The sequence below is a fragment of the Nyctibius grandis genome, chromosome 4 (assembly GCF_013368605.1).
Source record: "Nyctibius grandis isolate bNycGra1 chromosome 4, bNycGra1.pri, whole genome shotgun sequence".
Classification (NCBI taxonomy): domain Eukaryota; kingdom Metazoa; phylum Chordata; class Aves; order Nyctibiiformes; family Nyctibiidae; genus Nyctibius; species Nyctibius grandis.
This window is the reverse complement of record NC_090661.1, coordinates 71,665,752-71,682,029: the sequence shown is the minus strand read 5'-3', so window position 1 is coordinate 71,682,029 and position 16,278 is coordinate 71,665,752. Positions and strand designations below refer to the sequence as shown.

Here is a 16,278-nt window from a genome sequence, read left to right as displayed (position 1 = left end):
AGCCTACTCAGGGAACTCAGGGAGCTGGAGGAGATGGGAAAAAAAGGATCATAATGTCCATGTTGGCTAAAAGAAAGCGTGAAGCGAGGCTGGTCACGTTTACCGATGAGCAGTGGCAATTAGCAGCTCTGTGGCGGGGCCACATGCTATTTTTGTATGACTCGCATACCATGCCATCACTGCATACCACCTTCCATCACTCTTTGGGAAGGAAAATTATAAAGACTTAAATGGAATTTGCAGATTATAAGAGAAAATAACACCTTAAGGAAAAAAAAATCATTTTTACTTGAAGTGAAAAGTGTTTTGTAATTCTACTCTCACAGTTGATAGGAGGAGGAATTTTTAAACAAATTCAAATGTGATGTGTACATGTAAATCCAGAGCCCATTTCCACAGTCTTACACACCACACTTGTCTCGTCTACACTCTCACCTGGAAGAGCATACCTTCTTTTTTGGCAGCTGGAATGATGCCTGGAGGGAAGGAAAAAGCTCACTTCCCTTACTTCAGGAGAGGTTTCAGGTCAGGCTTCCCCGACGGAGGTTTGGAATTTAAATGTGCTATTGCAGTGTGTTTGATCTGATAGAGCACAGTAGCAGGTGGTTGTTGTGAGATGAAAAAGGATAAGGGGCGCAGAGAAAACCTGAGGTAACTGGAAACAAGAGTATTAGTTGTTGAAATGAAACAGCTATACCAGCAAACGAATTTTTAGCTAGCGTAATTGCCTCCACCTGAGGAAGGCTGCTGATAGAGTTATATTGCTACAGCTGTACAGACAGGGCCCTGAATCTAGGCACAGCCTGAGGGAACGGGACTGGAGGCTGCCTTGTTTAGCGGGAGGGCTCTGCTAACCAGGGCTCCGCACTTACCTCAGAACCAGTCTCCTCTCGCCATGGGGGACCGCTCGCCTGCACGAGGGCCTGGCACTGACCTCCGAGTGTAACTCTGAATGCACCTCTCCTGCTCTCACACATCCAAACAGTGGTTAAAAAGCAGTTTGCCGGGTTTTGCCGTTTTTCTTCTTGGCTTGCAAGCCACGTGAAATGCAAAACCTACCATCAGGAAGCAGCCACGTTTTCCTAAGGTTGGTTTTACAGGGGTCGGGAGTGAAAGCTTTGCCCAGATGAAGTTCATGGGAGTTTTGCCAATGACTTTGTTGAAGCCTGGATTTTTGCCCAGATGCTCTAGAGAAACAAAAGGTACTTTTTAAAATTTTCTTTTTTTTTTTTCGCCTGGCTTGGTACATATGCCCTGTTCACCCTTCTTGTTTAAATCCAATTATTAAAATAAAATCCAGGTTGGGTGTTTGTAGGCATTTCTCTAGAAGTTTGTATGTAACTGGCTGTGTGTCTCACAGTGAAGGAAGGTCTCCGGTGACAGTGAAGCGTTGCCTACCGTGGGACAGGAGTCTGGCAAAGCTAGAGCTGAGGGAGGGCTTCAGACTTTACATCCAGGGATCACACATGTCTCAGCCTCCGGAGGCCAACCCCAATGTGCTCGCTGGGGACCCTGCGCACCTCTCTGCTCCCTCTCACAACCTCCCTGTGCACCGCACCCTCCGCTCGCTCCTCTTCGTGGGCTGCTGCAAAGCTCATGGTAAAACTTGCCCTGACTTCAAATTCAGCCAAGGTTTCCTCCAGGCAGACACAAGCCCATGAATAACCACTGCAATGACATTTCCTTCTATCTACAGTTTCATTTTTTGAAATGAAGGGATGGTTTATGATATCTTCATTATTATAATCATATCAATGTTTGAGGTTTTTTTAGGCAAAGTGGTTTAGTACATGCTACACACTATGCTACAAAAAAATGATACTTAAAAATAATTTGAACCTAAATTCAAGTACTTTAAATGCATTTAAAATATTTATATTCATGCTTTCAGGAGACAGTGACAATTTAGTTCTTTTTTCTTAGCAGCTTCCATCCTTCTGCTTTATTTTCAAACAGTTCTCAGGAGCTTTTTGCTTTCTGGCATCCTGTCAAAATGCTGATACAGGATAAGAGCAGCAGAGGAGTTCTGTATGTTTCTTGATAGTGGGAACTGTCCTGCATAACAAGAGGCACTTAGTAGGTTAAATGCATCACCTGAGTTATGCATTAAGGAGATATCATCCCTCTAATACTATCTTGGTTTCCTAAATGCTACTAAAACTCTCCTACTGTACTTTTGCATTGTCATACTAACAAAGTAATGTTTTGTTTTTAATAAATGTTAAATACAAACACTGATTGGGTTCTTTTATCTGCTTCTGAGTACACTGAACACAACCTATTTTAATACCCTCATTGGTATTCACGAACCAGTTGACCTTTTTTAATCACACCATTATGTAAAAGACAGAATACACTTTCTCTCTTCCTTACAGTGATGTTATTGCTGAGGAGAATATGATTAATATACAAAAGACAAGATGATATTGACTCTTGCAGCTGCCCTCTACTCAGCATAGAAGGAGTCGTTCAGAGTATTACACTGGGTTCTTAGACACGAATACAATTGTAATACTATAATCCGAGCTCAGCATTGTCGGTCTGATCCTATATGCCTTGCACAAATAGTGTTGCAGTTAAAGCAAGTGGAAGTTTTGGATGCTGAAGAGGTTTTCATACACGTGCCCTCTGCCCATTTATATAAATAAAATGGTAATTAACATTGTATCATCAAGGCAGACCTAGGTTCTCTTGCTGTTTGCCTTTGAGTTTCCCCTCGGTTTTGCGCTTGGATCCATGTTTTGCTGAAAAAGGGAGCAGCAGTCCTCAGGATTCCACATCTGTACATCTCTGTCCATCTGTGACTCAGCTGTCAGCAGGCTCACTGCTACTATTCCTTCAAGCAGAACAGTAAATCCCTTCAAACGCAAGAGTCAATACAAAGGTAGTTTTATCACTTGTCTCAAGCAGCATCATTAGCTTACTGCCATGTCTAAAGCAATGATCAACCCGAGATAAGCACTGTCCAGTCAGAAAGGAGATGTGATTTATATCCTAAGGATACGCAGACTACAGTGAGAGGGAGGAAAACGCTAGGTAAGAACTGTCAAATTGATATTTGGCAAGTTAATGCCATGACAGGTCTATACTTACATGTACTCCGTCTTATAAGCAAGCTAGCTAGAGCTTACTGTTACACGGAGAGGGACAGAGAAAGTGAGCGTGGAGAGCGCAGGCACGGAGCACCTCTGACAGTGTACGTGGAGTTATCCCATGCACAACTGTGCTGTGAAGTGACGGGGACAAGCGGAAACTGGTCTAAGCTGCTTTCATTCAATACCCACCGTCACAGCCACGGAGCACTCTTAGCACGCACTGAGGGCGAAGCAACCGCCGCTGTTCTTGAAGGAAACCACTGCACACAATGGCATTCTCTGTTGCTGTGAGGTGTTGGTACACAGCTGCTAGTCCACCAGACATGGAGACCACGGCAAAATAATTTCCCAGAGCTGCTTACCTGTGGTTAAGCCAGCTCAGCTTGTGCACTGAGGCAGTCACAAGAGCAGACGTGAAGGCAGAAGCAGTTATGCTGGGCTTGGAGTGCAACGGCAATCAGATGGATCTCAAAGCCATCCACCTCCTAGGTTTTCTAAAGGTATCAGAAAAGGCTAAACTTGCCATCTGAGGCACCAGCCGAGGAGCCCACCGCCTCGCACGGATCACAGTGTTGTATGCCACTGGCTCATGGAGCAGTCTCCTCGCGGGTGGAACAGAAGTAGGGCTGCCGGGCTCCTGGGTGAGAGAGAGCTCTTCTCCTTCGACCAGCTTTCCTTCTGGGGCCTCCTGGTCTTCACCACTCAAAACTCATGATGCATTGGGATATATGGGAAAAGGCATATTCTCAAAGAATTTGAAAATTCAGTGAGCACTCTGAGAATGAACGGTTAGTGTCCAACAGAAATGACTGTATAAGCACAACTAAGACATATCTGTGTATATTTAAACTAAAGCTTGTTAAAACTGGAAAAAAAGAAAATGCTGCTTTCAAGAAAATTCAGATCAGTGTATTCAGTACTTTCAGACACAGTATATTTCATATATAAATAAATTTGTATATATTTTAACATAATATATTAATTGATAGTACTAAACATGCCCCCCCAAAGTTAACTAAGGTTACTGTATGTCTGGGATTTCTCAGACATGTTTTCTTTTTATCTGAAGGAAAAGGTGGACTTTGCCCATCTTCCTAAGGTCTCTGGACAAGGATCAGCCCAGCAGAGTCAGCAGCAGTAGCTCCAGCCCTGTGCTGGCTATAGAAAGCAATCCCCCAAAGCTGCCGAGCACGCATGGCCTGATGGCGCTGCCCATGCGGGGTCAGGCCCGAGGGACGTGTCACCCACACTTTGCCTGAGCCGCGCAGCCGGCCCCCGTGCATCCCCGAGCCTGGGCTGTCCTGGCGGTGTTGGACTTGTTACACACATGGGGAAGAGTTTCTCTGTGGCTGCGCAGGGCAGAGCGTGTCAGACTCTTGTCCTACGAATTGCACAAGATGCAAGGCCATGTTTCCATCTGGGATTTCCCAGAGATACAAAAGCCTTGTTCTAGGCACGTAAATCTGCAGTAAGTGCTGGGAACACATGATTCAAGGTAAACAGAAACCTGTGAGCATGCGTACTGTGTGCTGCAAAAATTCCCCACGCAGGAGGGGAAAGTGGAGGATTTTTACCCCTGAAACATCTGCGTGTTGGCAGGGAGGAGCTGGACGAGCTGCCTCTTGCCTTTGCTGTGGGCTAGGGAAGAGGAGAAGGGAGTGCACCATAAACAGTCCTGCCTGCTGGAATCACCCTTCCAAAGAAACGCTTTTAAGGGAGAAGCTGTACGTTTGTGTATACAGCAGCCTGCCCTGCGCACATTTAAGAGGAGCAGCAATGTGGATGTTGTAAATCAGTGCAATGAAGTAATTAAAAAATGCAGTTACTTCAGCAGTGTGGAGCGGTGCTTGTAGCTCACTGCTGCAGGGACCGGAGGTTTCCACCGGAGCGTGTTGGCCCAGGACTGTCGGTGCCGATGGAAGTGGGTGCCAGAGTGGGTCAGCAGCATCCCAGAATCCACAGTGAAACTGTCCTGTAGGGGAAAGACCTATAGAACTAGAAACACGTTTGCTTTGCAAATCTATTTAGCATTGACGTTTCTAAGTAACACAATTTTGCAATGTTTGGAATAGTATTTTCTCAGGGTTTTATTTTTATATAGCGTATTGCATTACTACTGCCCTGGGTACTGATGGAGTGAGGTTGCAACTGCCAGAGCACCCCCTGACCAAAGCCCGCAGGTACCTCTCTAGTTACATCCCCGACCCTTCTTTCAGAAGCTGTGATAGCAGAGGGACTCATTGCTCTTAACCTGGGAGCCGTGATACAGAACTTTAATTTGCCTGCAGACGTATGTCCCGGCTTCTGGGGAATTAAGTTACCCAACGACCTTTTATTAATGCACGTACTTTAAAACCAGCTTCAAAAGTCACAGCAGTACTTCACAGATCGGCACCCTTGCAGCCAGAAATAATGAATTTACGCTTTGGCCGACCGCGGCATCTAAATCTAAGAGACTTGCTTGATTAAAAGGAGCAGCCGCAGTCACAAGCCTAGCTTGATCCCAATACGATTATATTCCCCATACCACGCAAACAGCCTGATGTGGTGTTTGAGCAGCGACCAGTTCCCCCCTCGGCGCCGTCCCAGTGCTGCCCCAGTGCTCCCGTTTCTCACCAGTTGGGCAAAAAGGCTGCGGGCCATAGGGAACCACCCGCCCGCGCCACCAGCCCTGCCTCTCCCCCCACCGCCCGCGAACCAAGCGGACGCCCGGCGCATCCTCAGCTTGCCGCGCCCTGCCGCGCTGGTGAGAACCGCGGAAGGGCTGAAGCCGCCTTTCGGCCTCGCTTTGGCGCCGCCGGAGGGGCGCGCGCTGATTGGCCGCTTTGAATCATCTCAGCGCGGCGCCATTGGCGGAGCGCGGCGGCGCGCGGCCAGTTCGAAAGCGCCGTGCCCGCCCCCGAGCGAGGCTGGGGACGTGCGTGCGGCGGGGAGCGGGCTCGGCGGCGGCTCCTCAGGTGAGGGGCAGCGGCGGGTGCCGGAGCGCTGGCGGGTAGGGCGCGGGGGCTGCAGCCTGGGCGGGCCGGCGCTGGCCTCGCGGAGGGGCTGGGGAGCCGCTTTGCTGCGGCCGTTGGTGTGCGCGGCCGCGTAACGGCAGCGGGGCGAGCGGCCGGAGGCTGCCGCGGGGTCGGTCCTTTATCTGCTCTGCCGCGCTGAGCCCTTGCTTCGCCGGCCCGGCGGCGGAGAAGGTCCCGCTCCCCGCTGGGGCAGCGTACTGGGGCACGCCGCGGCCCCCTGTCGTTTCTTGATCGGGGCGACATCGCCAGGAGAGGGAGGGAGGGAGGGGGGTAGGCAGGGCGCCAGCCCCTCGGGCGAGTACTCGGGGCTTCTCCCTCCGCCGGGCCCCGTTTCGGGGGCGGTGAGGCGGCCTGTGACAGCGGGCAGGAGTTGGACCGAAGCGGCAGCGTGCTCCCGAGCCGGGTGGTGCGGTTGGCGGGCCAGGGGCGAGTGCTCGCCGCCCCCCCGTCTCCTGCTTGGCGGCTGCCTGCGCTCTGAAGCCTCCTCCGGAGCTGCGGGTAACTACAGATTCCCTCGTTACCTCGTAACGCTTCCGAACCCGGTATTAAAGTTGAGCTGCGCTCAATGAGGGAGGTCAAGAGCAGCAGGGAAGGTGTGAAGTGCCAGCCCCACCCGGTGCTAACGCGCCTGGTATCTTAGCGTTAACTACGTTAACGTAGTTTAAGTTTGTCACTCTGAAGACTGTGCTGTGTACTTGCCAAAGGATGCGGGACTGGTGTTCCCTCACGTTGCTAACATCAAACCTTGTGATTTTTAGATAGCAGAGTTCCTGCTAGTGAGTAACTACATAAAACTAATGAGTAGGGTGTGTTTTTTCAGTTGCTTGGAGGAACTTTCTTCACAAAAGTATCTTTCTCCTCTTGAGTTGATGCCTATCATACTTTGGGATGTAGTTTTTCTACTTGGAACTCTGAATAAAAACATGTGTTTTTGTTGAGGAGAACGGTAAGTGTTCCACGTTACATCCTAATTATATAAGACAAAATTAGCTTCCAAAGGCCTGGCATAATTTCAGTGACTTGCCTGTGCTCAGGACAGCAACTGTTTACCTTCATGTTTTTTCTCATGTTCATTTCAGGGATAACCATTGCAATGGAGGATTACACAAAAATAGAGAAGATTGGGGAAGGTACGTATGGAGAACCGTGAGCTTTATAATGCTCCACAGTTAAGTTATCAAGTGTCATAGAAGCTCTGTGCACCCTGGCTATTAGAGGAGCTACTGAGATTCAACTAACTGGCAAAATCAGCCTGTGGTTAACTGCAGTAATTATCTCTATATGTAAATGCTTTCAGACTGCCCTTCTTTTGAAGATGACATGGTCTATTTGAAACAACTGACCAGTGTTGGGAAGCGTCTGCCTTCGTATTGATGGCTAATGGTGTTATTTTCCTCCAAGAGGGGGGAAAAAGGGTTCTGAGGCCTGAAACCAGCTTTTCAGTTTAGGAGGCTCCTTCATTCCTTTGTATGTGAACTTGTGTACCAGTTGCTCCTGAAGTTGTGCTGCACAGTGTACTTACTTTGCTCAGAGCTGCTGGTAGGGAGTAGTGGTTTGTGGATTGTTCTGCGGATTGTCCTGTTTGTGGATCAGATATATCTGATCACTACGCTTGTCAAGGGAAAGAGCAGATTGTAAACCTCTGTGAAGAAGTGAATTTTAACAATTAATTTACTGTAAGGCACTAAGAAGATTGCTTCAAGGCAGACGTTAGTCACAACCCTCCTTTCACTGGAAATCCAGCCTATGTTAAATGTAGAAGTCTGTGTTTTATAATGCTTTAGCCTTATGTAGACTTGAGAATTTGCAGCACGTTACTCTGAGAAGACACTCTCTAAGATAATCACAAAATGTATGGGCTTGGATCTTACAACAAAGCTTCGTAACTGAAGCCTTGTGCACGAATCTTCCTGAAAGAAACTAGCTTGAGCTTAATCTGAGGGATTAATACTTCAAGAAAGGTGAAAAGAGAATACTTAAGCTGTCTTGATTTGTTGAGGGCTCTACTTCTGTGAACACTGATGCTTAAAACAGATTATTGATATGAGATTTACTACTGGTTCCAATTTTAGCTTCTGCTGAGACCCACAGCACTACCCTCTCTCCTGCATTGAGGATTGTGCTAGAGGTATTTGTATAGATCTGACCGACGGATGGATAGATCTCTGGCTGCAGAGGGGGCACTACTTTTTTCCCCGCACCTAATCCTTTAACCTTTTAACATGATGTACCGATGGCAAAATCATAACCCCTTGGGGATGAAGAAGTATAGGGATCTTGCCTGAAAGTTAATCAACCAGAAACTCAAATAGTATCTGATTTTACAACTACATCTTCCAAATAGTCAAGTTTCACACTTAGGCTACTAAGTACCCTGTCCTAACAAATGATACAGTTTATGGCTGGCATGCTTTAAACAAACAAAACTATTGCACAGTTAAACTGCCAAAACTAAGTAGTAGTTCATAATCAAGCCAAATACTTAAACAAAAAATACTTGATTGCAAGGAGTCTTGTGTATGTTAGCAATTTGTATTTGCAATGACTTTATCTGTACCTGAACTTGGTATTTCCTACATGCGTTTCACTGTCTTTTTGTTCAGGTACCTATGGTGTTGTGTATAAAGGTCGGCACAAAACCACAGGCCAAGTGGTTGCAATGAAGAAAATACGTCTAGAAAGTGAGGAGGAAGGTGTTCCAAGTACTGCTATCAGAGAAATTTCTTTATTAAAAGAGCTACGTCATCCCAATATAGTCTGGTATGCATATACTGGTATTTAGCTAAACTCTTTGAAGGGCACTAGGTTCTTTCAGATAAGAAATTATTTTTCCACCATTCTAGTGAGGTGAGAATTACTCTGCTTAATCACAGAACGTTAGTGTCTGCTTTGCAGCAAATAGCTATAGTTCCAAATCCTGTGTTCATGTCAGTTTTCTAATTAAGACTTTCCTCATGCTGCCTCTGCCCATTCTAGGAATCCAACAAATTTTTGTTGATTTTGGTAATTTATGTAAATTATCTTCAGAGCGGTTATTGTCAGAATGGAGACAGTGTACCTCATGAAAACTGACTGAAGCAGTTACTTCAGTCAGTCTTGGAACTTTATTTGCCACTTTGGAATAGACCACCTGACTTCAGTGTTCTTACATGAGCCTCTGTCATCAGTCACTTCCTTGCCGTTTTGTAGCAGAGATTTACTTGTTGCTTTATGATGCTGTCATAGCTGGCACATCTGAGCTATCAGTAACTACTTGACATGTAGAATTGATCGTAGCTATTGTCTTCCTCACAAAATATTTACTTGCTCTTTGATGCAGCAAAATAATTCTAACGTGCCTTAAAACTGGCCAAGTTCCAGCCATATAGTCTCTCAACGTATGTATGCTTGGGTTTAGGAACCCTTCTAATCTATTAAGGATGAAGGAGGTACTTAAAAACATGTGCAAATCCTGCTGTGTGTACTACATTCCTATTATAATATTCCCTTAAACCCTCCTAGTAATTCAGGCTCTGCTGTAACAAGCCAGCTTCAAACGGAAGCTAGGCAGCAACACCCGCAGTCTTTTTTTTTTTTTTTTTTTTTTAAAGGCAACAATATATTTGTCCTCAGACTTTCTGTGTTAGACGAGGAGGCTCAGAGGTGACCTTGTTGCAGTCTACAACTACCTGAAGGGAGGTTGTAGTGGAGTGGGAGTCGGCCTCTTCTCCCAGGCAACTAGCGATAGGACAAGAGGACACAGCCTCACGCTTTGCCAGGGGAGGTTCAGGTTAGACATTAGGAAGAATTTCTTCTCAGAAAGGGTCATTAGACATTGGAACGGGCTGCCCAGGGAGGTGGTGGAGTCACCATCTCTGGAGGTGTTTAAGAAAAGACTGGACATGGCACTTAGTGCCATGGTCTAGTTGACGTGGTGGTGTCAGGGCAATGGTTGGACTCGATGATCCCAGAGGGCTCTTCCAACCTGATTGATTCTGTGATATGAGGCATGAGGGAACATAAATTTGAGAGGAAATACATAGGGTGTCTATCTCAGTCTGACACTATTTCAGATATACTTGATTTTCCTGATGACAGTGTAACTCACTGTTAATCTTTGAAGACTGAAAGCTTTTTAAAGCTTTCATAACAGGAACCTGGAAATGTCAGCTTGTACCCCTGTTGAGAGGGGAAATGTAACTCTGAGTCCATGGGTTTTGCAATGGAATTGATTGTATACTCAATTTTTAGCCTTCAGGATGTTCTTATGCAGGATGCAAGACTGTACCTCGTCTTTGAATTCCTTTCCATGGATCTCAAGAAATACTTGGATTCTATTCCATCTGGCCAATATTTGGATCGTTCACGTATTAAGGTAATGAGGACAATTTCTTAATATAAGAGAAATTAATCTAAAGAAGATGACCTACAAAGCTATAAGCAGCTCTTATTTTCAGTATAATTAACTCCTTGAGGAGAAATGAAAGGTTAAAGAAGCAGCTGTGGATACTAAGATGAATGTGAGTTTTGCTCTCAAATGCCACTTCAAATTCTTTTAATTACTGAAATTAGACTGCCTTAAACTAAGCTTAAGTAGAGAATTAATTTGTGTGGCTTCATGATTGATATTAACTCAATATCTGCAATGCTTTGGATCCCCATTTCCTACTACTATGGGGAGAGCTAATGTAAGGGTACAGCTTTATGTTGCAGAACACTAACTTGTACTAAATGTTACTCCTTTTTTTTTTTTCATCCCACTTCATCTTTTCTACAGAGTTACTTGTACCAAATCTTGCAAGGTATTGTCTTCTGCCACTCCAGAAGAGTTCTGCACAGAGACTTAAAACCTCAGAATCTCTTAATAGATGACAAGGGAGTGATAAAACTGGCAGACTTTGGATTGGCTCGAGCCTTTGGAATTCCAGTGCGGGTATACACTCATGAAGTGAGTGAGTTGGAACATCCTGTTGGTGATTTGGACAATGCTTACTAGCTTCCTGATAATAACTGAATATGAAACAGCTAGAAAAGAATCACGCAGCTTTTGAAGTCATAAGCTAACAGTACCAAAAATTTATACTTCGGTTTTGTTCAGTGGCTTTCCATCTCCCTGACTGTGGTTTTACTCTAAGCTTCCAAAGCATCTTATGAATGCCACTGTTACCTTGACAGTGAATCAGATGGGCCAGAATTGTTGCTCACTGTCTCGTAAGAGCATTTTGGCTTCACAAAGTACTCAAGTTTGTTGAGGGTTTTAGTGGCTAGGTGCTAAAGGCTTCTGCTCTTGGGAAGTAGCGCAGGCAACTGCTTTGCTTGCCCTAGAAACTACTGCAATGGAGTTTGTTATGCTTATCTGTAAATGAAGTTTGAAACTAGTATCGTCACTAAAACTTCTAGCACTGGCTATTATTTCAATTGAAAAAAAAAAAAGGGAATGCTGCTTAATAATGAATGACCCATTGTGCTTGCAGTCAATTAGAGGACCTGATTCTATAAACTTATAAAAAAATGTCCTTGTTCAATAGGTAGTGACACTGTGGTACAGGTCTCCAGAGGTGTTGCTAGGATCTGCTCGTTACTCTACTCCTGTAGATATATGGAGCATAGGTACCATATTTGCAGAGCTGGCAACTAAAAAGCCACTTTTCCATGGGGACTCAGAAATTGACCAGCTCTTCAGGATCTTCAGGTATGTCAGGCTGAACCTTTCCTTGCTACTTGTGCAGCATTGCTCAACAGTGCTGTGCACTTACTAAAATAATAGTTGTTCATACAGATTTCAGACTAAACCGCTCAGTATTTTGCTTATGCTTGCACAGAGCTTTAGGTACCCCCAACAATGAGGTATGGCCTGAAGTGGAATCCCTGCAAGACTATAAAAACACATTCCCAAAATGGAAACCTGGCAGCCTGAAAACACACGTGAAAAACTTAGATGAAGATGGAATTGATCTGCTGTCTGTAAGTAGTCTGTCTTAAACTGCTGATTAAGAAACTGAACAGGTGGTTTCAAAGACTCTAGAATACATAAAGCCATACCAATCAGTCTTGGCTAGAATGAAGATACGGAGATCTTCAAACTATCACCAGTGGTATGGGCTGTCATTCTTGTAGAACTGACACCTTGTGTGCCATTTGCTAACTTCTTTCATAAATGATAGGTGACTAGACTGCTTTTCTTATTAAGCAATTTTGCCTCAGCTTTTTGATACTAATAAGCCAGGTGCAACTTGAAAGAGAGGATGAGCTTTTACAAACAGGTCTAAGTGAAAGCTCCTGCCCACAAACTGTAGTTGTCACCTTCCTGGTGCCAGCACTAACTGTGATGTTACTGTGTGACTGCTGATCCAGTTGGAAATGTTTTTCTTTTATGGCAGTGTGTGGATTAATCTTGGTTAAGCTTTCATGATGGTATTAACTGAATAAACAATGGTGGAAAGAGCTGAATTTATTGATTAGCTGTGAAACTAGGGACTTGGTTTAAGTCAGTCTGTAGTGTATGTCTCAATTGCCTTTAAATTTTGAGTTAAAGATTTTTGGCTGTGGTGGATTAACTTTTAATTGGTATATTTTGTGTCTAGGATGAATCTACTTCTGTGTCCATGCAGTTGAACTGCTGCACTAAACTTTTATTTGACAAGGTCTTCATCAGGCTTTTCCATCTAGTGCTCTTTCAGCTTACATGCTGCCACTGCGGACTAATTTAGATCACACATCTTAGGTGTGATCTTAGATGCACCTAAGTATAAGAATGTACCTTGGTGATTTATCATTTGGCTCTCCTAAAGCTGCATTTATACAGTGCAGACTTGCACATGGGGGTGTACGGTGGGTGCTCTATGTGTCTTAAAATAAGCTGAAACTTCACAGCCATCTTGGTACAAGGGCAACCTTGTACAGCAGTTACCTGTGTAGCTGGCTTATGTTTTTAAGAAGTTGCAAACAATAAAGTAGTTTATGACCCGTATTGGTATGGCGATGGCAAAATACTCTGAATGAAGCAGTGTTACCCAAGAAGCTCAAATGACCGCAATTTCTCATTTTTTCTTGGAGAATGGAGTCATAGTTCAGACTGACAACCTGAACGACATTTGCTAAACATACAGTTGTTTTGGATAGCTTTCTGACCCTTGTAGCAGTATTGTTTTACAGAGATAACTGACTTAAGCTGTTAATAATTCCTCTGTGTCCACTGACAGCATCATTATTAAATCAGTTTGAAGCAGAATTGTTACTGATTGTATTTACAAACTGAAATCAATTGAATAGGCAAGTGAATGTTCTTGATACAGTCATGTAACTGGCCTGCTAAGTACTCATCTGAGCTTAGCTGCAGCTTGGTTGTGTAAAACCAGTGTTTTGGGCTGCTGCTAACAAAAAGGCAAAGAAAATTACTAGTTCCTCAAATAGTATTAACGCAATACTAATCTCAAAGCATATTAAATTCTATAAAATCTTGTGTAGTTTTGCCTTAAATTTTGAAATTTTAGCTTACTATTAATGCCTGGTGACAGCGATATGGCTGAATTCTTAGGCATTGGGAATCCATTTAAGTTTCCTATGGCACTTAAACCTGAAGGAGGAATATCTTTAAAGGCCACAAAACTGAGTGTTTCATGCTAGAGCATAAGCTCAGATGTGTCAATGAAAATGTTAATTTCTCCTTCTATAGACTATTGCAAGATGGAAGTAGTATGTAAAATAGCTGTCTTTGAAAAGGGGTTACATATTTCTGTGTTAAGACCAATTGCTTGAGCGAGGTTGTAAACTTAAGACCTTCATAAGCTAAATGACTTCTATGGCCAGCATTTCAAAGCACTTAATGGTAGTTGTCAAAAGCTTCGGTCTATTGGACACTAAGTTCCAGGAAAAACTTTTCCAGACTGCTCAGAGAAGAAACAATCGCATAACCTGTCAGCTGAAGTGCTGTAGTCTCAATGTCACAGCATCCCTTTTACAGAGAAACTTGCCCCTTTTTGTCCGAGTCAATTTTAACAGAACCTTTGATATCAGTATTAGATATAGGATACTACCGTTCTGGGGTATAGCTAATGGGAACCTGTCACTTAAGGAATAATTGGACATACAAGGTTAAATCTAGAGACAGTGTTGCATTTGGCAGGAGTTCAGAGAACAGAAATGCAAATTGAGTGGTTTAAATTAACTTGGAAGACGCCAAGTAGGATGAAGTCTAAACATAGTTAAATGTTAAGACTGAATACTGGGCAGAGTAATACTGGTTAAGCTTTATTTTCTTGGAAGATAAATTTGTTGTGGGGATGGGGGAGAAGCAGCTGGTAGAATCCCGATTACTTGAATTTGAAAGGTACTTTCCTTTAGTAAGGAGAAATAAAAGCAAAAAGACTTTGCAGAGTCTTTGCTAGTTCTAGATCTAGTAGAAAACTGCTAAATGCTTCATTCCTTTCCTCTTTTTGTCCCTTGGCTGTATGATATAAACTGTAAATGCTTTTTTTTTTTTTTTTAAACTGCTAGCAAAACAAATCTCGTGCCTGTTCTAGAAAGTTCTGGGGGCTATTCTAGTGGCTATGGCATCCCCTCTATTTGCTCTCATGAGCTTTATTATTGAAGTCTCCAGCTGAAGTAACTTATTGCAGAGAAACTCAAGTTTTAAAACTCTGGGTTTCTTGAGTTCTACCTGCTTATATACTACTTTCGTGTTTGGATTCTGAGTGATCACTCTTATATTATAGCTGTAAACTGCTGCACCAAGCTGAGTAGAAGCAATTTGACATCAGTTTCTTCAATGTCAGCTAAACAAAACAAGCGTAGGGCCCCTTGTCCTTGTAAGCATTTTGGGCTTTAACAGCCTAAAGCTTATTCATTTCCCTTAGTTTAGAAGCTGAGACTAATAATTATTGCCACTTGATGCCTGGTTCTGGATTTAGTTCAGTGCATATGGTACCCTGATACATGCATGGGCTTGGTTATTGAATGGGAGGATAAACGTTTCTTCGCTTTCTGAGATGTTATGTGTTACTACTGACTTGTAGGTAGAAATGGCCTGTCTATGAGAAACCATGGGATGCAGGGGGAAAACTTAACTTTATGGTTACTGTATTGTTACTATGGTTAAGTATCTATCTATGTAACATGATTTTAGTTCCCATTTCATAAGGGAGTAAATATGTTTCCTTTTTCTTCCAGAAAATGTTAATTTACGATCCTGCAAAAAGAATTTCTGGCAAAATGGCCTTGAACCATCCATATTTTGATGACTTGGATAAATCCACTCTTCCTGCTAATCTGATTAAGAAATAATAGACCTTTGGACTAAATCAGCCAGAGTGGAATAATTGTGATTACTTTTACTATTAAGTCTGTCTGTAACTTTTATGTATGTCTTTCTGCTCTAAAGCTGTGGCTGTGTTTTAATATGTTTTGGTTTAAGTGTTATCTAAATGTAAATATTAACCTCTTAGTGTTGAGTTCAAATGCAATGCAAATATTGCTGCCATTAATGCAGTGAGCGTTCTATAAATAAAGCTTTAAACCCAGTGAAGGACTTAACTTATTTCCAGACTATAGGTGCTCTACAAAAGGACTCTGTTTTCTTTGGAACGTGCTGGTAAGGTATCACTCGTCTAAAAAAAGCAAGTAAACTGTTCTTGATATGATAGGAAGATATGATTGGAAATTCCTCTGAAGTCTGAGTTTTCTATAATGTCAGTTTAAAATTTTACTTGGGCATGGCAATCGATGTGCCAAAGGACATGTAAATTGAGATATTTTGAACTGAAGAATTGCAGCCAAGTAGATGGCCAAACTCATTTTAGGGTTTGAGTTCTTTGAAGGTATTTGTAAATCAGCATTTGGAAAAATCCTTGCTGTGTATGCTTTTCTGTTATCCTTGAAGGCCTAAGAATTTACCTAGACATTGGCATGTTAACTTGTGAATTGGCATAGTTCCAACTCCTGGACCAGTTAAGGTATGATATCTTAAATTTTACAGGGACTCTTTATATACCTATGTGTAACTGCTTAAAAGGGCCGCTTCCAGCTGCTAATAGTAATACAGTTCTCCTCTGTGCCTTATTAAAGTAGAGCCCCCTGGATTATGCTTGAATTTGAAAACTAGTCTGCCTTCATATAGGAATAGTCAAGTAAATGTTGACTTACCATGACTGCTAGGAATTGTAATCATAGACTGAGATGCTACATGTCAA

General features: G+C 43.3%; 1 protein-coding gene across 1 annotated transcript; it reads left to right on the top strand.

Annotated features, from left to right (window-relative positions):
• Positions 1-7,205: 7,205 nt before the first annotated feature.
• CDK1 (cyclin dependent kinase 1) lies at positions 7,206-15,373 on the top strand. The gene is made up of 7 exons (XM_068399151.1): positions 7,206-7,242; positions 8,716-8,872; positions 10,343-10,466; positions 10,869-11,039; positions 11,620-11,783; positions 11,914-12,055; positions 15,260-15,373. Exons 1-7 carry the CDS (start codon positions 7,206-7,208, stop codon positions 15,371-15,373), a joined length of 909 nt encoding a protein of 302 aa, XP_068255252.1.
• The last annotated feature ends 905 nt before the right edge of the window (positions 15,374-16,278 follow it).